This window comes from Aspergillus welwitschiae (genome assembly GCF_003344945.1).
Source record: "Aspergillus welwitschiae strain CBS 139.54b unplaced genomic scaffold BDQ94scaffold_9, whole genome shotgun sequence".
Taxonomy (NCBI): Eukaryota; Fungi; Ascomycota; class Eurotiomycetes; order Eurotiales; family Aspergillaceae; genus Aspergillus; species Aspergillus welwitschiae.
This window is the reverse complement of record NW_020798703.1, coordinates 588728-614446: the sequence shown is the minus strand read 5'-3', so window position 1 is coordinate 614446 and position 25719 is coordinate 588728. Positions and strand designations below refer to the sequence as shown.

The 25719-nt window shown below is 53.5% G+C and overlaps 13 protein-coding genes across 13 annotated transcripts; 7 read left to right on the top strand and 6 right to left on the bottom strand.

The window, feature by feature from the left end:
• Nucleotides 1–712: 712 nt before the first annotated feature.
• mrh4 (ATP-dependent RNA helicase MRH4) lies at nucleotides 713–2935 on the top strand. Its single transcript, XM_026763924.1, has one exon. The coding sequence runs from the start codon at nucleotides 860–862 to the stop codon at nucleotides 2759–2761; it is 1902 nt and encodes a 633-aa protein (XP_026628579.1). The 5' UTR covers nucleotides 713–859; the 3' UTR covers nucleotides 2762–2935.
• Nucleotides 2936–7448, bottom strand: BDQ94DRAFT_186347 (putative carboxylesterase; the record flags this gene model as incomplete). The annotated part of the gene is made up of 4 exons (XM_026775130.1): nucleotides 2936–3366; nucleotides 3454–4747; nucleotides 5582–7275; nucleotides 7338–7448. The coding sequence occupies 4 exons, from the start codon at nucleotides 7446–7448 to the stop codon at nucleotides 3109–3111; spliced, it is 3357 nt and encodes a 1118-aa protein (XP_026628578.1). The 3' UTR covers nucleotides 2936–3108.
• Nucleotides 7449–8038: 590 nt separating this feature from the next.
• On the top strand, nucleotides 8039–8557 carry BDQ94DRAFT_168566 (mitochondrial 54S ribosomal protein uL14m; the record flags this gene model as incomplete). Its single annotated transcript, XM_026771098.1, has 3 exons — nucleotides 8039–8120; nucleotides 8193–8417; nucleotides 8487–8557. The coding sequence occupies 3 exons, from the start codon at nucleotides 8039–8041 to the stop codon at nucleotides 8555–8557; spliced, it is 378 nt and encodes a 125-aa protein (XP_026628577.1).
• A 437-nt stretch (nucleotides 8558–8994) lies between these two features.
• Nucleotides 8995–9625, bottom strand: BDQ94DRAFT_129223 (DNA-directed RNA polymerase II core subunit RPB9). Its single transcript, XM_026763923.1, has 2 exons — nucleotides 9365–9625; nucleotides 8995–9314 (listed from the first exon to the last, which is right to left on the bottom strand). The coding sequence occupies exons 1-2, from the start codon at nucleotides 9442–9444 to the stop codon at nucleotides 9026–9028; spliced, it is 369 nt and encodes a 122-aa protein (XP_026628576.1). The 5' UTR covers nucleotides 9445–9625; the 3' UTR covers nucleotides 8995–9025.
• A 103-nt stretch (nucleotides 9626–9728) lies between these two features.
• On the top strand, nucleotides 9729–10630 carry pin1 (peptidylprolyl isomerase ESS1). The gene is made up of 3 exons (XM_026765500.1): nucleotides 9729–9895; nucleotides 9972–10375; nucleotides 10424–10630. The coding sequence occupies exons 1-3, from the start codon at nucleotides 9893–9895 to the stop codon at nucleotides 10551–10553; spliced, it is 537 nt and encodes a 178-aa protein (XP_026628575.1). The 5' UTR covers nucleotides 9729–9892; the 3' UTR covers nucleotides 10554–10630.
• Nucleotides 10631–12053: 1423 nt separating this feature from the next.
• Nucleotides 12054–12461, top strand: BDQ94DRAFT_168563 (uncharacterized protein; the record flags this gene model as incomplete). The annotated part of the gene is made up of 1 exon (XM_026771097.1): nucleotides 12054–12461. One exon carries the CDS (start codon nucleotides 12054–12056, stop codon nucleotides 12459–12461), a length of 408 nt encoding a protein of 135 aa, XP_026628574.1.
• Nucleotides 12462–13465: 1004 nt separating this feature from the next.
• BDQ94DRAFT_168562 (uncharacterized protein) lies at nucleotides 13466–14005 on the top strand (the record flags this gene model as incomplete). Its single annotated transcript, XM_026771096.1, has 1 exon — nucleotides 13466–14005. The coding sequence occupies one exon, from the start codon at nucleotides 13466–13468 to the stop codon at nucleotides 14003–14005; it is 540 nt and encodes a 179-aa protein (XP_026628573.1).
• BDQ94DRAFT_129204 (uncharacterized protein) lies at nucleotides 13929–17079 on the bottom strand. Its single transcript, XM_026763922.1, has 4 exons — nucleotides 16610–17079; nucleotides 14445–16550; nucleotides 14218–14393; nucleotides 13929–14158 (listed from the first exon to the last, which is right to left on the bottom strand). The coding sequence occupies exons 1-4, from the start codon at nucleotides 16892–16894 to the stop codon at nucleotides 14101–14103; spliced, it is 2625 nt and encodes an 874-aa protein (XP_026628572.1). The 5' UTR covers nucleotides 16895–17079; the 3' UTR covers nucleotides 13929–14100.
• A 169-nt stretch (nucleotides 17080–17248) lies between these two features.
• BDQ94DRAFT_168560 (nuclear cap-binding protein subunit CBC2) lies at nucleotides 17249–17994 on the top strand (the record flags this gene model as incomplete). Its single annotated transcript, XM_026771095.1, has 5 exons — nucleotides 17249–17314; nucleotides 17375–17469; nucleotides 17517–17561; nucleotides 17620–17811; nucleotides 17862–17994. The coding sequence occupies 5 exons, from the start codon at nucleotides 17249–17251 to the stop codon at nucleotides 17992–17994; spliced, it is 531 nt and encodes a 176-aa protein (XP_026628571.1).
• Nucleotides 17995–18105: 111 nt separating this feature from the next.
• BDQ94DRAFT_139770 (pyridoxal 5'-phosphate synthase glutaminase subunit PdxT) lies at nucleotides 18106–19054 on the bottom strand. The gene is made up of 2 exons (XM_026765499.1): nucleotides 18777–19054; nucleotides 18106–18718 (listed from the first exon to the last, which is right to left on the bottom strand). The coding sequence occupies exons 1-2, from the start codon at nucleotides 19028–19030 to the stop codon at nucleotides 18145–18147; spliced, it is 828 nt and encodes a 275-aa protein (XP_026628570.1). The 5' UTR covers nucleotides 19031–19054; the 3' UTR covers nucleotides 18106–18144.
• Nucleotides 19055–19468: 414 nt separating this feature from the next.
• BDQ94DRAFT_168558 (4'-phosphopantetheinyl transferase family protein) lies at nucleotides 19469–20425 on the top strand (the record flags this gene model as incomplete). Its single annotated transcript, XM_026771094.1, has 1 exon — nucleotides 19469–20425. One exon carries the CDS (start codon nucleotides 19469–19471, stop codon nucleotides 20423–20425), a length of 957 nt encoding a protein of 318 aa, XP_026628569.1.
• Nucleotides 20354–22080, bottom strand: BDQ94DRAFT_139767 (1-acylglycerol-3-phosphate O-acyltransferase SLC1). The gene is made up of 3 exons (XM_026765498.1): nucleotides 21852–22080; nucleotides 21038–21787; nucleotides 20354–20979 (listed from the first exon to the last, which is right to left on the bottom strand). Exons 2-3 carry the CDS (start codon nucleotides 21747–21749, stop codon nucleotides 20810–20812), a joined length of 882 nt encoding a protein of 293 aa, XP_026628568.1. The 5' UTR covers nucleotides 21750–21787; nucleotides 21852–22080; the 3' UTR covers nucleotides 20354–20809.
• Nucleotides 22081–22611: 531 nt separating this feature from the next.
• Nucleotides 22612–25259, bottom strand: BDQ94DRAFT_158315 (anaphase promoting complex subunit bimA; the record flags this gene model as incomplete). Its single annotated transcript, XM_026768931.1, has 4 exons — nucleotides 22612–22683; nucleotides 22748–24594; nucleotides 24644–24817; nucleotides 24923–25259. The coding sequence occupies 4 exons, from the start codon at nucleotides 25257–25259 to the stop codon at nucleotides 22612–22614; spliced, it is 2430 nt and encodes an 809-aa protein (XP_026628567.1).
• Nucleotides 25260–25719: the final 460 nt, after the last annotated feature.

Here is a 25719-nt window from a genome sequence, read left to right as displayed (position 1 = left end):
TAGTCCGAAACGAACCAGCGCAAATGAAGAACAGAACGCGGACAATAAATGAGTCGCTTGGGATTTAAAATTCACTCGGACGTTAAGCAGCAGCTCATGGGAATCGTAACAGTATGGGGAAAATGAGATGCGTCACAAAATGGCGATCATGCGAAAGAGAGCCGATTCGTCAGGTCTTTCTTTACTTTTGATAGGATACTACTGCGAAAGAATTGGTCCGACAAACGAAGGGATGCTGATCGTAGGCAGAACAGGGCAACCGAGATGGTGAAAATGGGCGATGTGCAACAATGACGGCACGCTGGACAGGATAGACAATTGCAAGTGAAGAAGACAAAACCAACACACCATCCACCACCGGACCAACGAGGATGAAGTAAAAACAAGGAGACGGGGGAGGGATGAAGGTGACGGGAAGAAGGAATAAACAGAGAAACCAGACCAAACAGTGTTGACTAGTTGACTAATAAGTAGTTCGAAGCCGTTCGCAAACCGGCTGAAGCTGGGAATCGCAGCTTGACGCTGTTGACATTTTGGCGTCGGGAGTCTCCATGGCAACTTCAACACCTGAGACTGCCTGAACCTGGCCTGAACTTGGCCTGAGCGCCTGTCTGGCCGGCCTCGACACCTCGACACCTCGTCGCCTGGCGGAATGCCCCGATCCCGCCAGTCCCCTTTGGGATTAGCGGGGGATCGTTCCTGTGCCCCGAGCGCCTTCCCTTTCGAGCCTGGCACGGGACCGGCTGCTGATTCTTTTTGGATTGAAGCTCCGGGAGGCAAAAGATAAATCTAGTGGAAGAAGATTCTTGTCGAGTGTTCACCCACGCTTTTCATCGCCGCCTCCCCCCCAATCCTCACCATGAATCGCCTGGGCAGACTGTCTCTGCCGCTACGGCCTCAAGTTTGTCTGCTCTGTCAGACGCAGGCGACCATGTCCTCTCCTCTCGCCGGATGGCAGGCCGTCCGCTCCATGGCAACCGTCCGACAGCGCCGGCAGGCCGCCCGCATGGTTCTGTCCTCCAATGTCGACAAATCCTCCCTGAAGCAAGGACGTTCGAAGAGAGATCGTGCCGGCCCCTGGTCCGGCATGAACCAGACGGAGGCGCGCCTTCGGGATGCGCCACGGTCAAGGTCTCGGGCAGCTCTCAAACGCTCGGGTGATTCCGAAGATGATAAGCAGAAGCCGGACAGTCCTCTCTACAAGGCGCTCAAGATGCAGACGGCATTGGCGCCCATTCCTTACGGTCGCCGAACCGCCATCAAGAACAAGATCGCAGAAGTTTCGAGTTTCGACCAGTTTCCTCTGCTACCGGTCGTGCGCCACTCGATCTCTTCCCAAGCTCTTCCCGGACTGGCGGACATTGTACCGACTCCCATTCAACGCCTTGCTATCCCACAACTCCTGAAAGACCCTATCCCGAAGAGAACATCTAAAGATGTCTCAGACCATGAACCGAATTTTGAACAGTACCTTCTGGCCGCCGAGACCGGGTCGGGAAAGACGCTCGCCTATCTGATTCCCTTGATCGACTCCCTGAAGCGTATGGAAGTGCAGGACAAGGAATTCGAGAAGTGGGAGGCAGAACAAAAAGCCAAGGAGCGGGAGGAGAAGCTCAAAAACCGGGCTTTCGACATTGAACCGGAAGAGGCTCCGTTGTCGGACGCAGGTAGACCGCGGGTCATTATCCTCGTCCCGACCTCCGAGTTGGTTGCCCAGGTTGGCGCCAAAGTCAAGGCTCTTTCGCACACGGTCAAGTACCGGTCGGGGATGATCTCGTCCAACCTGACCCCTCGTCGGATCAAGAGCATCCTCTTCAACCCGAGCGGGATTGATATTCTCGTCGCCACTCCCCACCTGCTTGCCTCGATCGCCAAGACGGATCCATATGTGCTGAGTCGCGTCAGCCACCTGGTGCTGGATGAGGCGGACTCGCTCATGGATCGGTCCTTCTTGCCTACAACGACTGAGATCATTGAAAAGTCAGCCTCTTCTCTTCACAAGCTCATCCTCTGCTCCGCCACCATTCCCCGCAGTCTCGACAACCTCCTCCGCAAGCGTTACCCCGACATCCGACGACTGACGACGCCAAACCTGCATGCTATCCCCCGTCGCGTCCAGCTCGGAGTGGTGGACATCCAACGGGACCCCTACCGTGGCAACCGCAGCCTGGCCTGCGCCGACGTGATCTGGTCCATCGGAAAGGCAGGCGACACAGAACCGACGCACCCCTTCCTGGCCCAGGCCGGACCCAAGGTCAAGAAGATCCTAGTCTTTGTCAACGAGCGTGAAGAAGCCGACGAGGTAGCCCAGTTCCTGCGCTCAAAGGGCATCGACGCCCAGTCCTTCTCCCGGGACTCCAGCAGCCGCAAGCAAGAAGAGCTGCTTGAAGAATTCACCGAGTCCCCGATCCCTCCCACCGCAGAGGAGATCATGCTGGCCAAGAACAAGCGCCGCCAGGACAACTCCATTCCCTTTGTCTTCCCCGAACAGCAGAACAAGCCGGGCGCGGAGCGCGGCCTCCCGAACACCAAGGTTCTCGTGACGACGGATATTGCCTCTCGCGGAATTGACACCATCGCCGTCAAGACGGTCATCCTCTACCACGTCCCACACAACACGATCGACTTCATCCACCGACTCGGCCGTCTCGGTCGCATGGGCAAGCGTGGCCGAGCCGTGGTCTTGGTCGGCAAGAAGGACCGCAAGGACGTGGTCAAGGAAGTGCGCGAGGGCATGTTCCGCGGCCAGGCCTTGATTTAGCGGCAGCAACGACAACAACCAGCACAACCTGTACTATTATTAACCCTACGGCCCAGTCAAATCATACTGACGAGCCTTTGACGACGGCGTTCGGAAACCGGCAACAAGGAAAGATAATATTTAGACTCCATGCATTGCATGCATTGACTTAAAGCATCACTCAGGATATATACGGCTGTATTTGATCGATTTGACCTCATGTATTATAATTTGTATATTTCTCCCCCAAACCACAACCACAACCACCACATCTCTACTTAGATCCTCTTTCTCATACCACACCTGTACGCTATAGACACCCATCATCTAAGTAGACAACTAGAAAATACTACTACTAGTTGTAAAAATCAAATAGGAATCTTCTTCCCAACAGATTTCCAAAACGCACACCGATCTTCCAACTCGCTCAGCCCCACATTCTCAAACCCCTCTGTGGCAATCACAAATTCCTCCGCTGTCTGCTGTACCTCCGGCACACCAGGTTCCGACCCATTCGTCAATTTATGTGCGTTGGGGTCCCCCGTCTGGAAGAAGCTGGCGAATGCGCCGGCGTAGCCGTCGTAGATCAAAGGGTCGGTTTGTTGGACTGTGGACACAGTGTCCCACTACACTCGCATGATTAGTATTAGTATCACTACGTAGTATGTAGATAGGGATATATATCTACATAGGAAAGGGAAAAGACAACATACCCATTCAGTATCACTTCCATGTCTCGCCGGCGGAATAGTATACTCCCCAACATACCCCTTCTTGCCCGCCGCAGAAGCAACCCAGTACGCCGGGCACGCGAGCACCACATCCCTGTAAACAAGTCCCGCGCGGACGAACGTCGTATTATAGGATAGTGTTTCTGCTGTTCCAGAAACAGGGTAGTATTTCGATTCGATGAGATCGATGTCTTTAGTATCAAGACCGGGAAGGAAGCCGGTTAGCCAGTTATGGAAGGACGCGAGAGAGGAGTTGAAGCCGTTTGTTGTGGTGGTATCTTCTAGTCCGGGGGGGATGAAGTTCTCGCCTTCGTGAGCGTTATACATGCCCCAGATTAGATCAGTTTTGAGGGTGTTGGAGGCGGTAGCAGAGGTGAGGGGTTCGATGAGGAAGGTTCCGTCGATGACGGGGGCCCAGGTATAAGATGAGGTGGTGTAGGTGCTGTCCGCGTCAATGATGAGGCTTGCGTCGCGGATGGATTGGACGTCGACCTCTTTAAGGCATTTGAGGGTATCGGAGGCTGTGGTGCAGTTCGTTAGGTTTACCAGCTGGGTGTAGATGGCTTCCGCTTGAGGGGCGTTGTAGGTGTAGGTTTTTGGCCAGAAGGGCGAGCTGGCGAGGGCTTTGGAGAAGAGTTTTGGGTTGGAGCCGCGGCCATTGGCGAGGATTTGGGCGACGACGGAGCCTCCGCCGGCGGATTGGCCCCAGATGGTGACATTGTTGGGGTTGCCGCCGAAGTGGTGGATGTGGGAGTTAACCCATTTCAGGGCGTACTGTTGGTCGAGGAGGCCCGGGTTGAGGTCGGAGGTGGGCGAGTCTTTGATGGCTTGGCCGGGGAGGAAGCCGAAGGCGTTGACGCGGTAGTTGGTATAGACGACGATGTAGTCGTTTAGGGTGCTGACGTTGAGGACGGGGTAGGCGTTGGGGGGCATGCCGAAGAGGGCGTCGCCTTCAATGAAACCGCCGCCGTAGAAGACGACTAGGACAGGGCGGCTGGTGGTGGACGAGGAGGTGTCCCAGGGCCGGGAGTAGAGACCTAAGTAGAGGCAGTCTTCGGAGCCGTTGACGGTGCGTTGAGGGCACATGTCGAAGGATTGGTCGGTGTCGTAGGTGCCATTGGTGATGTTTAACGGGGGTTGGGGCGCTCGGAAGCGGTTCTCGCCTGTGGCGGGTGCTGCAAAGGGGATTTTGCGAAAGTAGGAGAGGTTGTAGCTGGCATCATAGCTGCCCTGGAAGGTGCCATAGTCTAGAGTGACGAGGGGCGCATCGTAGGCGCTGGTGAGGGAGAATGTTAGCAGGAAGCACAAGGCCAGGAGGCGTGAAAAGTCCATGGCTGCAGGTGGTGGTTGTATCCCTGGTGGATCTGGCTGGGGAGAGCTGCGCCGAAAGCAGCAGCGTTTTATAGGGTATCATGGTTGCGATAGTACAGTGAGGTCGGTATGAAGCAGACCGAAGTTCATTAAGACTCAATATCGGAGTTCCTGGAATACCTGCACGAGCACATCATGAGGACAAGAAATCTCTGGGGATCAAAGCGCCGACAGGGCTGCCATTGGTGCAATTATTCTCCTCCACAATGCAGCATGACGGAGATGCGGAGATGCGGCACCAGCAATTTGCGGGGGGAAGGATGAGAGAGAGAGGGACAAGATTCTTCAAGCAATGCCCGTCAGCCGACGGGTGAAAATCAATTAATTCCAAGGCCCAGGGTTGGGGATAAAGTCGTGTAAGTACAGAAGTGTACCAGGGGCTGGGAAACGAGCAATAATCTATACAGGGTAACCAAATGCGAGATCATTAGACTGCGCAAAGCCAAAGTCAGACCAGATGAACGAGAAGCAAGATCATTCAAACGTCCTAGAAGCCTTTCAGAATCGCCGGGCTCATGGCAACGCTCGTGCCCATCGTGATTCAAACGCCTATTCTTCCAAACCGGACTCCGCCGGACTCCAAATAACAAGCAAACTCCAGAAATTAATACTCCCAAAATCGATCCATATCCATCATTACATAGTCATCCGAAGGGACCGAGTTCGTCGTCGGCTGGCGCGCGTGTTGCGTCGGTCCTCGCCGGCTTCACTGTCCTCAGTATCTGCGTGAGGCTCGGACAGCTCGGGCGTCGGGGTTATTCCAAAACTGACACCGCGGTCCTTGCGCGAAATGAGCGCTTCTTCCTCGGGGTACAAGAACCGGTGCACAGTGCGGTGGTCCATCACGCGTTCCTCGTCGTCCGCAGGGCCTTCTCTGTCGGTTTTCGGCCATTGGAATCCATACAGCTTGGAGTGCCGTTCGCACCGAGGACACTCCCGTCGCGTTAGGTAAGAATCTTGCTGGACAAACCAAGCGTTGCAAGTACGGCAATCCACCCAGCGGTCGTATGCCTGTGCTAGAAGTTTCGAGGTTTTGGTGTAGTCGCCAGGAACACGAGCACGGGGTGGCTCAACCTCGACTGAAGGAACGACTTCTTTGCTGCGGGATTTTCGGGATTTTTTCACCACCGTACCGAGCTTCTCGTCCAGCTCCAGTGAGTCCGACAAGTCCGACAAGGCATCATTGTCCACACCCAGGATACGTCGTTCTGGATCGGCTGAGCCAGTGGAGAGATCCAGGCGTCCCTCGACAGTCAAAATTGGTGCCTGCACGGTAGTCTCGGTAACTTCCTCGATCTTGATTTGCACCGGGTTGTCACAAACGGACGTCGCGGCTGTTGAAGTTGACGAGCGGTGGGAATCGTCCAGCGAACCGGGTGAATCGGGATCAGCAGTGGTAGTGGTGGTGCTCTGCACGGTCGATTCGGTATGGATGTCACTCTTATTGTCGATGACGTGGTCACTGGCAGTTTCGGCTGCGGCAGCGTGTGGCACGGATAAAGCTTGAGAGGAAAGCCCGGTGCCTGCTGGCTGGACCGTGGAAGACTCGATCGAGGGTGTAAGATCGGAAAACACCACCTCGGATCTCAACTTGGAGCTTTGGCGAGTAAACTTGGTTCGTTTGCGAGGAGTTGACGAGGGTGAGCTTTCTGAATCGGTGTCGGGGGCGTGCTTGCGTTTCTTGGGCGAAAGGAGAGCCTCAGAGGGCGCAGGCTCGTCGTAAGCTGGCGTGGATGCGGGACTCTCTTGGTCGGAATCGAGCTGCGGTGCCCAGCCATTGCGGACGGCCCGTTCGCAGGTCAAACAAAGACACTCGCAATTGTCAATGCCAAAGTAATCCTCGCCGTAGGAGACGGTGATTTCCTCTCCGATATGAATGTTGCGGATGGCCACGACTTGCATGCCTTCCATGCCGCGCGTCACCAGTCGTCCGTTGGCGTTGCAATCGTGATTGGCGAACCGAGCGGGACCCAGAAAGAAAGAGGGGGTTTTTCTCCGACTCGACATGACAATGCTGAAATCTTTTCTCTTCAGATCCAGATCCTGCTCCTCTTCCTTGGTCATGGGTACGAGGGTCCCGCTGAGGTATTTGATCTCCTGACCCTGCTTGATGAATTTGCGGGCGCAGATGGCGGCCTCATGCTCGGTCACCGTGTAGCGATTGGTCGTAGTCACCTCAAAGGGGGAGTCGGGGAGATACATCTGAATGTATTTGCGGAGATGGCGGCGAAACCATTCCTTCTCCCGGTCAGTAGGCAGCTTAGCCAAGTACTTCTTGAGACCTGGCATGCTCAATAGCTTCGCTTCCGCTTTGGCAGCGTCTTTGTTGACAATGACATCGTGGAGGAGAGTGCTAGCCACATCATCATCTTTGATGCCGCGGGCGGGGTTGTATTTGGTGCGATTCTTGCGAGTGTTGGTCCAAAAGTACGCCTGCGAGGATAGTATAGTCAGCGACCAGCTGCATGATGGCCAATCGAGGCTCATAAACGTACACGGTCAACCAGCGCATCTGTTGCGACGTCGTCGTAGCTGGCCAATTTCGCGAGCGTAAGCCGATCCCGACGGTCATCGGAGGGGCTAGATTTTGCCTTGGAGACCGGCATCGTGAAGTTTCAACCCAGACGATCCCATGCAAGAAGATTTGAGCGGGCGATAAGAGTGTGGGTGGGATTAATGGTAGGAATGAGGCGTCAAAGCGTCAAGGGGAAGAAACAGCGGAAGGTCGGGAAGCAGAGAGACTACTAGAAATATATATGGGCGCCAAACTTGAGGGGGAAAAGGAGCGGGATTTGAGAAGGGAAAATTTAGGGAACGACGTGAATACGAAGAGGAGTGACTGGCATGATGAACAAAGGAAACGAAGGAGAGGCAGTGAAGGTGTTAGCGCGCATGAAAGGACAGACTCGCAGACTGACATGATAATAATTAATGTGAAGGCTGGCGCTGCTGCTGCAGTGCCCCCGTCCGGGGTCGGTCGTCGGCGAAACCTGCCGGCCCGCCAAACTGCCTGGCGCTGCTTTTCTTTCGGCCATCCCCATCTCTCTCTATACTCCCCTCACTCCCACTACGTTTATCACTCCGGACAGGGTACACAGTCAAGATGATTCAATTAAAGGTGTGTGGGCGATTCTACTGGTGTTCATGATGCGGGGGAAAGGAATTTTTATCGGACTGACAAGCCCCGATCCAGACAATGCTTAACTGCATCGACAACTCCGGCGCCGCCGTTGTCGAGTGCGTGAATGTCCTGAAGAAGAAGCGCCCCGCCACCGTTGGTACGATAACCCGCTCTTTTTCATTCACTATTCAAAGGAATAATACTGATGTTGGGGTTCCGGGATGAACAGGTGACCGCATCGTGGTCGTGGTCCAGAAGCAACGAAATTTCGGCCCCGACAGCAGCAACAACGTCGGTATCGCAAACAAGGTTCGCCGAGGAGACATTCGCCATGCCGTCGTCGTCCGCGCGGCCAAGGAAATGCAGCGCCCGGATGGTTCAATCGTCAAGTTCGATGATAACGCCTGTGTTCTCGTCAACAAGTCCGGAGACCCCATCGGAACAAGAATGAACGGTCAGTCTAGGCGTGCAGACTACGGCATCACATGGAAAGGATTGGAACGTCTTTACTGACATATACTAGGTGTCGTGGCTACGGAACTACGAGGACGACAGTGGTCGAAGATCCTGTCGTTGGCGCCGATGCATGTGTAGGATATACCATTTTTGGAAGCGAATTGTTCTTATATTTATCCCGTTTGTAGCAATAGAAATTTCTTTCTCTCTTCAAACTCCCCTTTTCTTTGCCCAAACATCGCCAGAACTCCACAAAAATGCTGCTTAACGGAACAAAAACCAAGATCGGGTATCAGGTACATGACATGTGTTATGGCAAATCGAGAATTAGACGAAAACATTGCCGCACGCGCAACAGACGTAGTAAAGTTTCTGGAAAGTAAGCGTCAGCCGATCCCTTCATGGATGCGGTGTAAACCGGCATGAAGGCTTACCATTCCCGTTTCAGCGGAACGCTGTTGCGACTGGAAGAAGACTGCTTCGGCTTCGCCGCAGCTCGGGCAGAGCTTGTTGGAACGAGGAAGCTAGGGAAAGAGTGGGTTAGCCACGGAAATTTCAAGACAACTTGGAATGTATCCATGACGCGAGCGCGGCGCTCGCAGGACCTCATGACGACGAAAAGCCATCATAATCCTCTTCGGACCAGGAGTCCTCGGAGGATGTGTCACAGACGAAGCAGGTAATCTCTTCCCCACAATGATCACAGAAACCCGGGAGACAAACCGTAGGATCAGATCCCACATCCTGGGTCACACCGGCGGTATCTCCGACTTGAGTGTTGAGTTTGTTTTGATAGACACAGTAGGAGGTGGCGGGCTCGCCGACATGGCAGGTTCGGCAGGTGAACATCAACCGGTTGTTGATGCGGTCTTCCTTCGGGTAGAGCAAGTTGGAACTGTAGACGTTAGCAGAAGGTCCGACCAAAGTGTAGAGATCAAAACTTACCATTCACGACAGAATCGGAAGTGAATTTGATCGGTGGGCTTGCTATCGCCACCGGCAGAGGGGGATGGGCTGGCAGACATTTTCGGAGGTCGGAGGTCGAAGGTGTATTACTGATGAAGTGTGCCGAAAAGAAATAGGTTCACGCGTATTAATATGTAGCGAGTGTGTTATATCCGCTCGAAAGCTTCAACTTGGAACAGATAGAAACGAAAGACGCGAAGAGTGGCTGATGGGAATAGCGAGATGGCCGGGGGATCATCAATGGAAGTCGGAAGAAGCGTTGACCCAAGCACCACCGGCTAGTTCCATGACTTGCAGCTCACCGCCCCGTGGATGTTTACAGTGTTTGCCGTCATCCCTCCCCCGCAGTTTGTCCCGCAGCTGCAAGTACCAGCAAAGCCTCTCCGATTCCTGCAACTTTATATAACTCCACTAGTCCCCCCCGCGTCATTTCTGGATCCTTGTCTTCCTTGTGAAGCTATAGACTCCTCCGCAGGCTTTAGAAATACACACATCTTTTTCCACAACATGGTACGCCGATACTCAACCCCACCATACAACATCATGTTTACCAAACTTGGTATCGTGCTGACTATAAACACTTCAGGTAGAGACAGGTCTTCCGGCAGGATGGGAGGTTCGCCACTCCAACTCTAAGAACCTTCCCTACTACTTCAACCCTATGACAAAAGAGTCTCGCTGGGAGCCGCCGGCCGACACAGATACCGAGAAGCTCAAGTTCTATATGGCCAACTACCACAGCGGACCCGCAGGACGTTCTGACGGAAACGGTCACAATGAGGGCAAGATCCGCTGTAGCCATCTTCTCGTCAAGCACCGGGAAAGTAGGCGGCCTAGCAGCTGGAGGGAAGCCGAAATCACCCGTTCGAAAGAGGAGGCCATCGAGATCCTCCGCGGCCACGAGGCGCGCATCAATGCGGGAGAAGCCAGTCTGGGTGACATTGCTGTATCGGAGTCAGACTGCAGCAGTGCCAGGAAACGTGGAGATTTGTACGTATCCAATAATACCGCTGCAGGTACTTGGCTAACCTACGTTAGGGGTTTCTTTGGACGGAATGAGATGCAGAAAGAGTTTGAGGACGCCGCCTTTGCACTCCAGCCCGGTCAGGTCAGTGGGATTGTGGAGACGGCCTCTGGTGTCCATTTGATTGAACGGTATGTACTCTGAGGTTGATGTCTGCTATGGGGCTATTTTTGAGCATTGCTGACGTATTGGATTGCAGGGTTCAGTAAATTTCTATGAATGGCATATATACTACGTGTATTTACTTGGATGAGATCTCTATATCTTTCTACATGAGTTCTCCTTCGCAAATTGTCATTCAATGTAGATCTGTAGTCTTGATCATTAGATCCAGCGTATCTTTCAGTCGTTGTATATTGTGCGGCGGCTTTAAAGGACGGTCACTGTATGGTGCAGACTGTTGCTACTGACTTGGATGCTATGGGAGGGATGAAAGTGTGGCTTGCAGATAAAAGGCACCTTACATAAATGCTCCTAAAGCCTTGATTACCATTCGGTTTGTTCGATCTGTAAGTACCTGCCCATTGCCATTTGATGTGGCACCGTAATGATACCGTGCTGACCTTCGTCCTACTGTATAGGCGTACCCGGCCATCTACAACTAGATTCTATATTACATCTGGATATTGAGTTTTCAGAGCAAGTTTGATCCGTCGGCGAATTTAACCTTAATGATCAATCAGATCAAGTTATCAGTCTCCTCTACGTCGTCAGCACAAGAACGGAAAGCAAAGACCTAATTCTGTCGTACCTGTCTGCTGAGGTGACACCAATGGCCGTTGCTCGCTGTTTCTCGGACCTCCAGGTTTCTCAAAGCTTCTCGTCGATCACACTGTCTTGAGATATCACCATCTGCAGCTACGTCGCTTCTTCTCCTGCTTTGACTATCCTGACTACCAGCCGTGTCCCAGCAACTATGAGAAGGAGGATGGAGCGGCAAAAAGTCGTAATATCATTCCATTCACCTCGAGAGATTTCCATCCTTTCCCGACTAGGCAGATGGAGGCGGTGATGGAGGCACCAGCTCTCGCCGTGGCTCTACACACGTGCAGTCAGTCCTCTTGCCGTGCCTCCATCTGACCCTCTCCATTTCTCATTGCTCAAACTCCTCACATTTCATCTCAGAACGGGAAATACTCTCAGACCCAACAACTCTCAGACCCAACAAACAAGCCCCCGCCCCAGCCTGAGCATACCAATATTCCTTTCTCGGCCGAGCCAGACACTTTCGACCAGCATCTGATCCAGCTTGGCGTGCTGCCAGTTTCACCTCATCGCCTCATGGCCGCCCTGGCCCAAGACGGCCTGAATATTAAAAGCCTCTCCGTTCCCTCACACCTTTCTGAGTCCGTACCTCAGGAGACATTTACGTGGTATCGAAACTTCGCTTCGAGGCCTATAGGGCCATCTGGATCATGCGTTACTGTGACTTCTGGTACCGAAAAAGATTTGAATTCTTGTGTCCAGCCCAGGAGAACATATACATCCAGCACAAGTGATGTGTGCAACTCCTTGGGTGGGATGACTTCAACACACCCATCCGAGCCTCACCTTCTCCGGCGGGCCCGAAATTGCCTCAAGATTTGATTTTTTTTGCGAACGGACCGGAGTACGTATGCAACCTACTTCCAATTGCACCATACGATGGTGTGGAATACTCGCCTTGGGGTTTACCACGCCAGATACTACCGCTACCTCGATGTAGTGAAGCATATCCTTGGAAGATATCCCTTACCATCGGGTGTCTCCGAGAAGCTAGATACCTGGTGGCAAGGGGAATTCTTAGCCGAGATGAAGAAGTGGGTTGATGAACCGCGAAAACTCCTCTTTGCTCCTTCGTACGATGCCGCTGTGAACGAACTGGCTACGCTTATTACGGAAAAAGTTGAAGATGGCATGCAAATGGCACAGGATTTCAGTGCCTTCGCAAAAGGTCCGGATCGCTCTGAGTTCTTCAACACTAGACATCCAGCTGCACAACCAGCTACTCAACCAGCTCCTCAGCCAGCTCCTCAGCCAGCTACACATCCAGCTACACATCCAGGTGCGTGAAGTATGGTGCTAGATGAGACTATGCAGTTCTTGGTTGTTCATGACTTGGTTCACGGCTGTCATGACTGATGTCGGAATGAGAACATGCATAAACGGCTTGGGAGATAGCTTTTGTTGGAAATTTCGGCTATTGCTTTAATCAAGTGTGGACATATCCATACATTGCTTTCAATAGAAAAAGAATCTCAGATTTACAATACATTCACTCTAGCGTTGTCTGGGTTTTAGTCGGAAAGACCCAGAAAATTGCCCGTTATATTCAGACAGTTCCCATACCGACACTACCAAACGACACCACCTGCCGTTTATACCACATCCCACAACAAGAAAGAGACCAGACTTTCTTCGCTCTCTAATTTTCTTTGAATACTTAAAAACACTTATCGTCATCTTCTCTGATCACTCAAGTTCATCCACGTGCATTAATTCACTACTACTCTTCATCCTTCACGTGAGCAGTGAACCCTACTGCCTGAACAAGAGGTAAGTATCATCCATCCAAGATACCTTCATAAGAGCATCTATATAATTCTTGCACCTGGTTTCTATTGTCTACCACCGTCTAAACGACTACCATCCATCTATCGCTACCTCTTTCCATCAAACAATACTTCCACCAATTTGCTACCCGCAACTAGAAATATATTTCTCCACCACCACATCATCAATCCCACCCCCAACCTACCCACTGCACACAATCCATGCCAATTCATACAGTACTAACAGCCTTCACCAGTACCGTACACAGACCTCCCCAATCCACCTCAAACATACCCTCAACTCAAACATCGAAAATGTGCTTAACCCTAACAACCAAACACCCCCTCTGCGGCTGCCTCACCACCACAACATTCACACCCTGCCGCCTGGTACCCTGGAACCGCTGCCTCCGCCGCGAGATGATAATAGTAGAGGGGACCCGTCGACAAGGTAATCTTCTCTGCGAAGTATGCAGCAGTAGTGGGAGATATTCCGCACGACGAATAAGCAGGCTATACACACTGATGGCATGCCTTGAGGGACTTGACTCGGGTATTGAGTTTGATTGTTTGGATGTAGAGGATGATCAGCATGACGAGGACAATGGCGTTGAAGATGTCGGGTTCGGGTATCATGGTGGGGTGGATGTGGGTGTGGATGTGGAGGGGGGGTTCGAGGATATTGATGATGATGATGATGGTTGTTTGGGTGATGAGACTGCTAGTGTTGGGAGTGAAGGTGTTTGGTATGAAGATGGAGAAGGAGTAGAAGGGGATGGGGATGAGGAGGAAGAATATATAGAGGAGGAGGAAGAATCAGAGGAAGAAGAACTGGTGGTGCTCCGGTGTGACCTGAGTAGAGTTTGTGATTCGATTGCCTCGTCGCGCGTTTGTCATGGCACTGGGTTGGTGAGGAGGGAGAAGAGACGGTTTGGAAGAGGGAGGGTACGGGGGCCTAGGAGGAGGAATACGGCTGATGAGGAGGCTATGGAGATGGATATGGCTATGGCGAGGGCGAGGGTGGAGGATGAGAGGATCTCTATTTCTACGTTCTCATCGACATGATGTGTGTGATGTGGATAGAGATTGAGCATGATTTCATTCGTGGTATTTCTAGTCAAACCAAGTCAAGTCATCCTATGCAGCTACTAATTTATCAATTATAACGCTGTGTTGAGCCGTTCAAGACGAGATGTGATGTTGTCGATGATAGCCGATCTACAGTGTGTCTCATTAGTATAAACCCTTCACGTATGACAAATCAAAGGAAGACGTACTCTCGTTCCACCATCAGCATAGCATCCGTAATCTTTTGCTTTTGCAGTCGCGCCGAAACCGAAACACGAGGTTGAGCACCACCCGGAGACGCTGGACTGCCCGGTTCAGCGGGGATGGGCGACTTGACTGCGAGTGTCTTGGCCTCGCTGAGGAGATCGCCGGCAATCTCCTTAACCTGCACCATTATTAATATCATGATTGCTATACTTTTTGGGATGACACTTACAGCAGCGAGTCGTTGTGTAAGGTCGCCCTCGCCCTCTGTTTGATCCACTGACTCCGACAAGGTCTCAACTTCAGTAACCCACGACTTCTCCTTATCGCTGAGTGGCCGGCCACCGGATTTCAGGACCTTGTTGCGCAATGCTTCGTAGCGCTGCACCAGCTGTGCCTGCTTATCCTTCGCTGCCTGCAGTCGCTTGTCCAGTGCTTCTCCGTTGCGTGACCCCTCCATCCGTTTGCCATCCTCACCGATTTCGCTGGACACGCCCTTGACTCGGTCAGCCACGTCGGCGAGCTGCTTCAGCTGGTCACGCATCTCGCCCTGCAGACGCTCACAGCGACGGAAAAGATCTGAGGCAGCGCGCTCGAGGGCGTTGGTGTGGGCAGACAGGATCCGGTGCGCAGCTGCAACCAGGTCCAGCGTGGCAGGGGACAGCCGAACTTGCTCCTTCAAGGCCTGGCGTTGACGGTGCGGGACGTGTTTGTCGATGAAGAATTCCAGGGAGTGCTCCGCGTAGAAGATGGCGGGGACTTGGTAGGGAGGCCGACGAGGGGGCAGGATGGGCGACCCCGGGACTTGGTCCTCCGAGTCGAAGATGTGCAGATCGGCGATGGAGGGAAGGACCTCTGGTGCGTCCAAGATGGCAGCGTGAGGAGTGGAAGAGTGGGAGGTTAGTAGTAAGTAGCCCAAGTCGTAATCGTAGTACACCAATGCGGCTGGCAGGTGGCCCGTCAGGTCTTTTGCGCTTGCGGCATTGCCATCAACCTCGAGAATGCGCTCTCTCAAGGACGCCGTGCCTTCGCAAAGGACCTGCAGGCGGAAAGAGCTGCCCGCGGTGTCCTCTGACTGCAGCTCGGCCTCGAGTCTCTGAACCCAGGAAGTGAGAGAGATGTAGGTGACGTTGTTGGTGTTCGTCACGAAGAAGCTGTACCGCGAGTAGGCATCCTTCGTGAAAGTAGGCCAGTTGTTGGACGAGTCACGCTCCTCTCTCATCGTGTCCAAAGACTCCACGAGCAGGAGATCGGATGGTTCGGAGACAGGCGTGCTGAAGACGTTCTTCTTCGCCTTGGGGAGCCACTGTCCTTCAACGCCATCAAGCTCGAGACAGACATGAATCCTACCACTTCCAGTCGAAAGGCAGATGACTGTGGCGGACAGGCGGTCATCTCCGCTCTCTTCCAAGGCGCGCACCTCCTCGCCCATCATGAGCGCATCGAGATCGACCTTGGCGCCGATAACCAGGATATCGCAGAGGTCCAGGTCATCAATTTCATCTCCCGTATCAAACCGGAACGGCCCCTGTAACCTAGGGATCGCGCTGGGATTGGCTGGGCGCGTCAAGACGTCCGACCCAGAACCCGTATCCGCATCAAACTCCGTATGTAGAGGGTCCTGGTTATCAATTTCGGCCAGCCAGTCGTACTGCTGCCGGCATGCAGTCAGTTCATCCTCATACTCGGCCGGGTCCTCCTCCAAAGAAGCCAGCTTCGGAACAATAGCCGCAGTCAACGAAGGGATGGTTGTTGACGGCGCGCGCCACTTGGAGGGCAACAACGGACACAGAGCGTAGAGGTCGCCCGGTCTCATTGCTACCCATAGGGTCATGGGCGCCCATGCGTCCTCCCGTTCATTTCCGCTGCCACCGAAGCAAGCAGATGCAACCTCCATATCGATAAAATCAGCTGAGAATCCCTTGTTCTTGCCGAATCCCGACGGCGCAAAGTCCTGGTCCGATGAGGTTCCGTCCACCAGCTTCCTCAAATCGACAGCCAAAGTCGGACGGTCAAATGACCAGTGGTTATTCCGATCCAACTCCCACACTCGAACTGCAGCATCTGCCGTAATAGTCACGAAACAGCCCCCGAGGTTGGTGTGGACACCCAATGGATGCCATAGCGCCGACACCACAGGCGACTCGGGAATGACGTGGGTGGTCGGGCCAAGCTGGTACGATTTCACGCGGATGGGGGAGCTGTCTGTTCCAGACAGATGAGAAGGATCCGGTAGCACGGCGATGAAGACGGTGCGATCGGCAACAATGGCTAGGAATGCGCCATTTGGCGAGGGGATCAATTGACGGATTTTCTCGAATACAGGAACATTCAGAGTCTAAGCAGCATCAGTTTAGCTTCAGACCGAACAATAAAGCACTGTAATCCTTGTCCTACCCTGTACTGCACGCTGCGGTCCTCAGACGGCTGCTTGTCATTCGACCTGGAGTTGTGCTGCCATTCATCCTTCAGTCTGGTCAGGCTGGACCAGCGAATCTGGTTATCCACAACGGTGAACAGCTCATTTCCCCGCTTCGCCTGAATGCGCGTAGGTCCCGAATAGACGACTTCCTTCGTCCCGGGCGTATATTCTGGTGATTTGGAGCCGGAGCTGGCAAAGATGGAGGCGCCGGGCGCCGGGCGCGAGAGCCACGGCGGAGTGAAGCTGATGACTTTCGGCATGATCGAGGGTGTTTCTTATGGCAAACAAGTTGAGATTGAGAAACCTTACAATCTCATCCTGCACCTGAGGCCAAATGCGAAGGGAAGGGAAGATGCCGGAAAGCACGACGGAGTGAGAAAAGGCAATAAACAGCTCCCGTCGGGGAAATTTTGGGCGGAAGCTGAAGCTGGATTGAAGAAGGGCGGCGCGCCAAGAAGCAAGACTCCCGTTGGTTGCTTCAGCTTCCCGACCTGATCGGATCTTCTTTGCAGACTCACTTCCTCTCATTGTTTGGCGAACTCCGCTCACATTGCTTCCCGGCGTTTAAACCTTTTTTTCTTTATTCAACCCTTGCTTGTCTAACGCCGAGCACTATGAGCACCCTCGTTCACAACACCGTCGAACGCCTGGACCGGCCGAGTGCCTACTATCTGGGCAAGGTGAGCTTCATCTCTACGACTAGCGGACCATGACAATACTAATTCATTAATCCTCTCCAGAACAAGCGTCGCAAGTTCAGCCATGATGAGGGCGAGAAACCCGAAGATCCCACCGACAACCTCAAGGATGCCACCACTCTCTACGTTGGCAATCTGTATGTTACAGAGTATCTCCGTTGTCAAGTCCTTGCTAACAACACAGTTCTTTCTACACCACCGAAGAGCAGATCCATGAGCTATTTGCCAAGTGAGCGGAAACCACCACCGAATGCGCTATTGACGAGTACTGAGCTGATGGAGTACAGGTGCGGCGAGATTAAGCGGCTAGTTATGGGTCTTGATCGGTACAACAAGACCCCTTGCGGATTTTGCTTCGTCGAGTATTACACCCACCAGGATGCGCTGGACTGTCTGAAATACATTGGTGGCACAAAGCTGGACGAGAGAATCATCCGAACGGATCTGGATCCTGGCTTCGAGGAGGGTCGGCAATACGGGTATGTATATGATCGGGATTCTCGAACGCGCAGGCTGCTGACGTTGGTAGACGTGGTAAATCGGGTGGTCAGGTCCGCGATGAGTACCGGGAGGAATACGATCCTGGTCGCGGTGGCTATGGACGTGCCTATGCGGATGACCAGCGACGACGGGAGGAAGAGGAGTATGGTAAGGGTAAGTAAAACAGGGGAAGACAGACATATTCAGGTTGGCGCAAAAACGGCGTTTTCATATGTACAATCTATTTCTATCATTGCTAGAAAGGCATTCAAGAAAGAAAAATTTACATCAGATACCCCAATGCTATGCTCCATCGGCCATGATGTTGCTCGTCATGCGTGATGCGCTGCATGTCTTTTCTTCACTGATTCCTCGACCTGGCGCAGCCACCACGCGTGGATGCGGGCGTCGTCAGTCAGCTCCGGGTGGAAGCTTGTTCCAAAGACGTTCCCTTGGCGGACAGCAATGATGTCTCCCGTCTCGTCATCGGCGTTAATGGGCGTCCCCTCGCAGGCCAATCTCGCAGCCCGTCCGGGTAGAGCTGCTAGGACCTCCACACTATCTGCCATGGCCTGACGAGCGACCTCGTCTTCCGCCTGGCGCGCCGGTGCAATGACTGTCTCTTCGCGCTGAGCCTCGCCTACTTGTTCACCTTCTTGGTGAGGGAGGATTTTCTCCACGACGGGTGCGCGGATAAAGACGGCGGGGAAGGCGGGTTGATTAGCGCCCAGGAAGGGCAAGTCGAGAGGGGCCTGGAAACTCTCCGTCTGACGGCCAAAATGATTGCGGTTGACGCGCACGTCCAGCCCACCGATCAGATCCTGGCCACCCTTCTTTGTGCGGTTGGCCGACTCGGCGAGGAGGATCAGACCGGCGCAGGTACCCCAAGTAGGCCTCCGGTGGACCCTGAGATGGCAATTAGCATACACATAGAGCAACTGTGCAGAACACCGATCAGACATACTTGACAAAGTCTCGCAAAGGCTCCAAGAGGTTGGACCTGGCGGCAACAAGGGCCATGGTTGTGCTTTCACCTCCGGGCAGCACCAGCGCATCGCATCGCTCGAGTTCCTGCGGGGTGCGCACTTCGATGAAGTCCCATTGCGAGGCGGAACTGCGGTCTTTGGCGGGCAAATCGGCGGCCGCACTCTTCAGCAATTGGATATGTTCGTAGAAGGCGCCTTGCAAGGCGAGCACGCCGACGGTGATGCAGCCCATGGCGAAGTATAGGATCTGAGTGAGTGGCGGCAGCAACAGAACTATGACTCCAAACTCTCTATACTTTATTTGATGGGAGCAACGCCGCCTTATGTCAGCGGATCAATGTCGGACCGCTTATCACCACGTGCTGCCCCGCGTTCAGCCTCGGACATTTGGGGGCCATCATTAACATCATGAGTTCAATGTCTTTTTTGCTTTGCTGTGATAATACGCTGGTTGCGGTCTTTAACATAAGACTCCGAGATTCGTCATTGGCACAGTTTAATCTCAGAATGTATCAATGACCCTCGTGGAGAACTAACCCAACCCCTCACTTCACCTCATCTCATCTCCGCATAGACGCCCGATCTCCTCACATCAGCTACACCACTACATCTCAGTCAATTGAACACACCACCACCACAACAGCCTCATACCCAACCCAACCCACCCACAATGTCTACCTCATCCGACCCCAAACCCACCCTAGTCCGGTGGTACATCGACACTCGCCCCCTAACCGCCACCTCCAACGCCCTCCCCCTCCTCGACACCCTCCAACCCACCGAACAACAAGCCATCCAGAAATACTATCACTTGAAGGACAGACACATGTCCCTAGCCTCTAACCTACTTAAATACCTCTTCATCCACCGCACCTGCCGCATCCCCTGGTCCCAAATCACCATCAGCCGGACCCCAGCCCCGCATCATCGACCCTGCTTCATCCCATCCGCAGCAGTCCTCTCCGCCTCCAGCTCCTCAATCCCAACGGTCGAATTCAACGTCAGCCACCAGGACTCAATGGTCGCCTTAGCCGGCACTACCATCCCACCCAATGCCAAGAAAGAAGAAATCCAAGTAGGAATTGACATAACCAGCACAACGGAACACCTCCGCTCCCCGCGCAACCCGTCCCCTCCCACCCGGTCAGCCTTCCTGGAATACGTCTCCATCTTCACGGAGATATTCTCGGCGAGGGAACTATCTTTGATTAAATCGCTCACGCATCCTGTGTATCATTATCCGGTGTCGTCGACGGAGGGGGTGGTGTATAGTTATCGGGTGTTTTTTGCGTACTGGGCGCTTAAGGAGGCGTATATTAAGATGACGGGGGAGGCGTTGTTGGCGGAGTGGTTGAGGGAATTGGAGTTTTTGGATGTGAGGGTCCCGGATAAGGATGGGGAGGTGTATAGGAGGGTCAGGGTGGAGATGAACGGGAGGGAGGTCGGGGATGTTAGGGTTGAGGTGCAGGCGTTTGAAGGGGGGTATTTGGTTGCTACGGCGGCCAGAGGGGGAGGTGTTGGGAGGATAGAGGGAGAAGGGAAAGATGTGTGGGAGGGATTGAGGAGGTTGGATGTTGAGGGGGATGTTAGGGATTGTGCGGAGGGGAGGTGTGCTTGTTTGGAGTGAGATATCTATTTATTTAGCTATATGGGATGGTATATACGAGGGATGAGACTAGGTTGGTGCAGGTGTAGGTGTATGTGACGGTCTAAAAGCATTAAGAATATGCTCTATATACACTCTAGGAAAGAAGCCCATGGCCTCGTCATGCAATGGCCAGACAAACTCCAAGACAATGTCTTTTACTTTGACCCCCCGCCGCTTTCTCTCTACTGGATTATGTCCCTCCAGTCAGTTCTCGCCCCATCAACAGTTGTTGTCTCTAGCATACCCTAACCAGCCAGGGTATCCACGCTCTGTCTCGCCAATTCAAGCATTACTCGTGTCGTGCAATCGTAGAAGATGGGAATAACAATAGTCAGCCTGAGAAAGTTGATCTGTTTGCTCTCCCTACAGCTCCACAGCAGTGGACTTGCCATTAGCGGCAACCGTCGACTCCACCTCCTGGTCGTTCTTCTCGGCCAATTCGAGCAGGGTCTTGAGCATGGACTCGCGCGTGGATTTGGTCAGAGCGTCGATGTCGGCGGTCGTGAGACCTTCAGTGCTGATTGGGGGGAGGACTATATCCAGTTAGCATGCCATTCTATAGATCCACTTTCATGATTGGGGGAAGCTTACCCTTGATCTTGATCGTGCCCGGCTCGAACCTCATATTCCGCGGAGAGAGCACATGCGAGTAGTTCTCCGTAACGACCGGAACAATGGGCACACCCGCCTTCAGCGCCAGATGGAACGCGCCCTTCTTGAACGGCAACAGCTCCGGAGTATCAGAGTAGCTGCGCGTGCCCTCGGCGAAGATGAAGACACTCTGGCGATGGTTGCGCATTTCATCGGCAGCACTATCGAAGGCCTTGACGGCCGTTTCGCGGTTGGCACGGTCAATGAAGACGGTGCGAGAGAGGGCCATGAACCAGCCGAGGAAGGGAATATGTTTGAGGGACTTCTTGGCCGTCACGCTGCAGTACGGAGGGAAGATGTAGCCGAGCATGAGCACGTCCAGTTCGGACTGGTGGTTTCCAATGAAGACGGCGGGCCGGGTGTTCAGGTGTTCAGCGCCTTCGACGATGTTGAAGCGCACGCCGGTGGTGTAGCGCATGACCCACTTGAAACTGCGCGCGGTGGCCCATTGGGAGATGCGGCCGTAGCCAGCGATACGGAGCACAATTGAGGCTAGGACGCCGTAGGTGGCGCAGAGGAGAAGGGAGCCATAGGCGGCGAGACACCGGGCGACGAAGGCGGCGCGGGGGACTTTCTGGCCGAGGGCGAAGAGGGAGAGTGTGAAGACGACGAAGGAGCTGATGCCCGAGGCGACGTAGGAGAAGAGGGACATGGTGGTGGTTCTGAAGTGGGGAGAGAGTGCCGGCTGATCTGCATCAGGAACGGGTTAGAGGGGGACTTTATAGCCAAAGGGTGGGCTCGGGGCAAATCTAACCTGGGGTTCTCTGGGGAATGCGGGTTTGGGGATGACGAGGTCAGGCGAGAGGGCCGCAAAGACGGTGCATGACCCGGCGGTAGGGGTGGCGGGAAGGAGGGGGAGGAGGAAGCGGAGGTGAATTAGGAAGAGAGACGTCGGGGAGGAAGAGGAGGAGAGTGAGAGGAAGATTGAGAGAAACCTTGATTTAGGGGAAGAGGGAGGGAGATCTTCGCGGCATCCAGTGAATCCCAAACTCTTGTCTTTCGCTCAACGGATCTGGCGATAGATTTCCGCCGATTTCTGCCGCCTCACCGCCCGTTCGTCCGCCCAACGCCAGACAATAATTGTCAACACTCGTTTCATGAACTAGTATCATTGTTTTACAGTCGAGAAGACAAGTGGGTATCAATGTTGCTAATAATAGCTCGATTATGCAGCCTGCTCGGACAACAGTCTTCCAAGAAGATATGTTCAGCTCCGTCGTCCGGCCTCGTCCGTCCCAGCCTCCCACGCTAACATACAGAATCCAATCCAGATGCCTCGACCCTCACGAGGCCTAGATGCACGCAATGCCAGTTCTAACCAACCCACCGGCGAACGCCCTCGTAATGCTGATGCTGGTGCAAATTCAACCCAGAAAGAGAGAGAAAGAGAAAAGACAAACGCCGCTCCTCGCCAATAGGTTTCCAGGGTACAGATGGGTCCACTAGGACAGGAACCCGTTGAAGAAGTACACAGAGGAAGCAGGAAGAATAGTAAGAACAAGGGAGAAAGAAAATCATGCCATATCTTCGTCATCCTCTTCATCATCGTCCAGGGATTCCATGGCATCCTTGATGTATTGTGCCGCCTGAAGGAATTAGCTGGGTGCATTCGAGTTTGGCGGAGGGTGGGATGAGGGCTCCTAAACTTACCTTGGGATCCAAATTCAATGCGGTCGTGAAATGCTTGATAGCATTGGCCTTCTCATGCAACATCTTGTAGAGTTTACCCAGCAGATAATGCACGTTGGCCTCATCTGGTGCCATATCCTTAAGCACCTTCAGCTCGGTCAGCGCCAACTTCAGCTCCGAAAGCTTCATCAGTACGCGAGCCTTGCGGAAGCGAGCGAGAACCGAGTGAGGTGCCAGTTGACAGGCCCGCCCGTACTGAGCGAGGGCCCCGCGGGGGTTGTTCATCTTCTCCAATACCAGTCCGATGCAGCAGATGAGCACCGCATTCGTCGGATTGATGTTGGCCGCATTGCGGAAATGCTGTTCGGCAAACTCGAGCTTGCCCATCTTGTCGTATACCGTACCCAACCCATACCAGGCGTTATAATGGCGACTGTCAGCGCTAATTCCGTGTCGGTACGCATCGAGAGCCTTGTCGTACTCTTCATTGGCCACATATTCATGTCCTTGCAGAGTGAAACCGTATGCGAAATGAGGATCAAGTTGCGTGGCTCGCTTAAAGCATTTCAAAGCCTGGTCATGGTCCCGCTGGTGCGAAAATGAGTTGCCAACAGCGCACCAGGCCTGAGGCGAGAGACGGTCTGTTTCCATGAGCTCGTGCGCCAAATAGGCCAGCTCGACATCATTTTTTAAATGCCAGAGCACGGTTGAGTAGATTTCCATATCCTCCAGCCGAGACGGAGCCATGCTTTTCACCCGGACAAAGTATTTCTCGGCTTCGGAATACATCGCCTGTTCGTAGTATGCTCGTCCGATTTGCGACAGTACCCATGGGGTCTCTCTCTGGCCCTGCGACAAAGCCGCGAAGATCTGGGTAGCTTCAGCGCAACGATAGCGACACAACGCAAAGTATCCGGACGCCAGCTTCGAAAATAGCTCTAGCAGCCATGTCAATGCCTCCACAGCTTTAGACCGATCAAGCGAAGGTCCTCTCGAAGAAGTGTGGTGGGTCCCATTTGATGCCGATGTGCCTGGGCGGTGGTCCTTGGTCTCACCATCATGCGTGTCACCGATGTGTTTTCGATTGCCGCTGACGACTCGACCCACACTGGGAGCGGTTGTAGTTCGACCCTTCGCACCGGTAGCCCTGACCTTCTTCATTTCTCGGCCATCCTTCGTCCCCAGCGCGGAACTAGAAAGCTTGCTCGTAGTAGGCTTTATCTGGTTGAAAAGGCGGACGCTCCGTCGTTGCGGCGCGCCAGGTTCGGTGGGTTGCTGTGCAGAATGGGCAACTGATCCAGAGACAGTTCGCTTGCGGTCACCCACACGGACTCCGTGTGAGAGTTCTCGTTCCGTATAGGTTGTGGCCGGCTCATCGGGCTCAGGCTTGGTTCTGGTTCGGGGTCGGATACCCGTGGGCTTCATCTTTGGTGGGGAGTCCATGCCGTGATCGGCACTAATCGTCTGTATCGTTCGGTTCTTCCGTGCAGGCGCCAAGGGCGGCTCCAATGGCGCGTCTGTCCGGTGCATGGTGCGGTCGTCCGACTCACTGCTTTGGCCTCCAGGCGTTTCGGTCCCTTCTCGAAATGCCGGAACTGCTGATGTGCCGGTGGATGCCACGCTGACCGTGCTGCCATTGAGCTTTTCCCAGAGAGCGGAGCTCCCGTGGGTGCCGACTGCCTCAGTCCGAGACGTCAAAGATGTAAAGGGATCAGTGCTTGAGTTCAGTTTCGGTTGTGACTGCAAGGGACCTGCAGAATGTGCTGCCTTATCCGAAGACACATCTAAGTCATCTTGTGAGGAGGACGCTAACAAAGCGTTGAGTTCAGGTGTCATCTTGAAGATGTTGGGGACGCGGATATTGACCCCTTTGAACGATTAGCGACAGCATTCTCCCTATCCGCTTGCGATACTCACCGGTCTCACACAAGCCCAAGAAAGCGTCCCACATGAACGGGTTCAACTTGAGCGCGTCGACATAGCATTCAACAGCCGCATTCAGTTCATTATGCGCATAGAAGAGCTTGCCCTGTAGACACAGCACCGCTGCCGCATCGGGTAAATGTTGCCTGCGCGTCTCGCTGTGTTTTCCTGGAAACCGCGAAAAGAACATGTCAGTTGTGATCAGCCAAGAAAATTGGTCGCGTCCATTTGCGATAAGCGAGATAGTATAGAGAAATGCCTAACAAAGCGTACCCCAATGGTTCTTTGTGGACCATAGCCCTTTGCTGCGTTCCAACGCCGTGATGCCTTCAGGATATTTTCCCAGGTCCAAGCACGCCTGCGCGAACACATATGCGCAGCCCAGGTGAGTGCCTCGCCATCCAAAGTTCTTGCTGTAGTCGTATGCTGCTTTCACTTGACCACTCTGGAGATGGCATAAGGAGAGTAGATATGAAGATTCCGCTGCTCGGGGTTCGTAGGCGTGCAACCGACCGGCAAGGAAAAGCGCATTACGGACGAGGTTGTTATCAAGATGGTAGTATATTAATTGCCTAAGTTGGCTCGATATATGGGCGGTGGAGGGTGACATGTTGAGGTGTGGGATTCATTCAAGGAGAAGGGAGAGAGGAGGGGGGGCGATATTAGAGAGGCGCTGCAGGAGAGGAGGCGGTATTGATGTTCGTATTGGGAACGGCGCGAAGGGAGCTTGCGGAATCAAGGAACAGATGAGCGACAGGTGAGGTAGTTAATCTGTTAACACCGAACCAGCATGTGTGGAGTAGAGAAATATTCCAAGTGGATTGAAGAACACTAAGAAGTGTGAGGGGAGCGCCGCGTGAACCGGATTTAAGGCAACGACGACGTGGTGTTTCTTTCAACTGTATAGATAGGGAACAGAGAAAAAAAACTAGACTGTTAGATCATCAACACCTGTCAAAACAATAACCGGCGAAGTATATCGTCTGGCTAGTTTGCGCCCGATGGTTCGCAATGGGTTTTGTCTATATCTCCGCCACAGGTCAAACTAGTCGAGAGGGGGTGATTGCGAA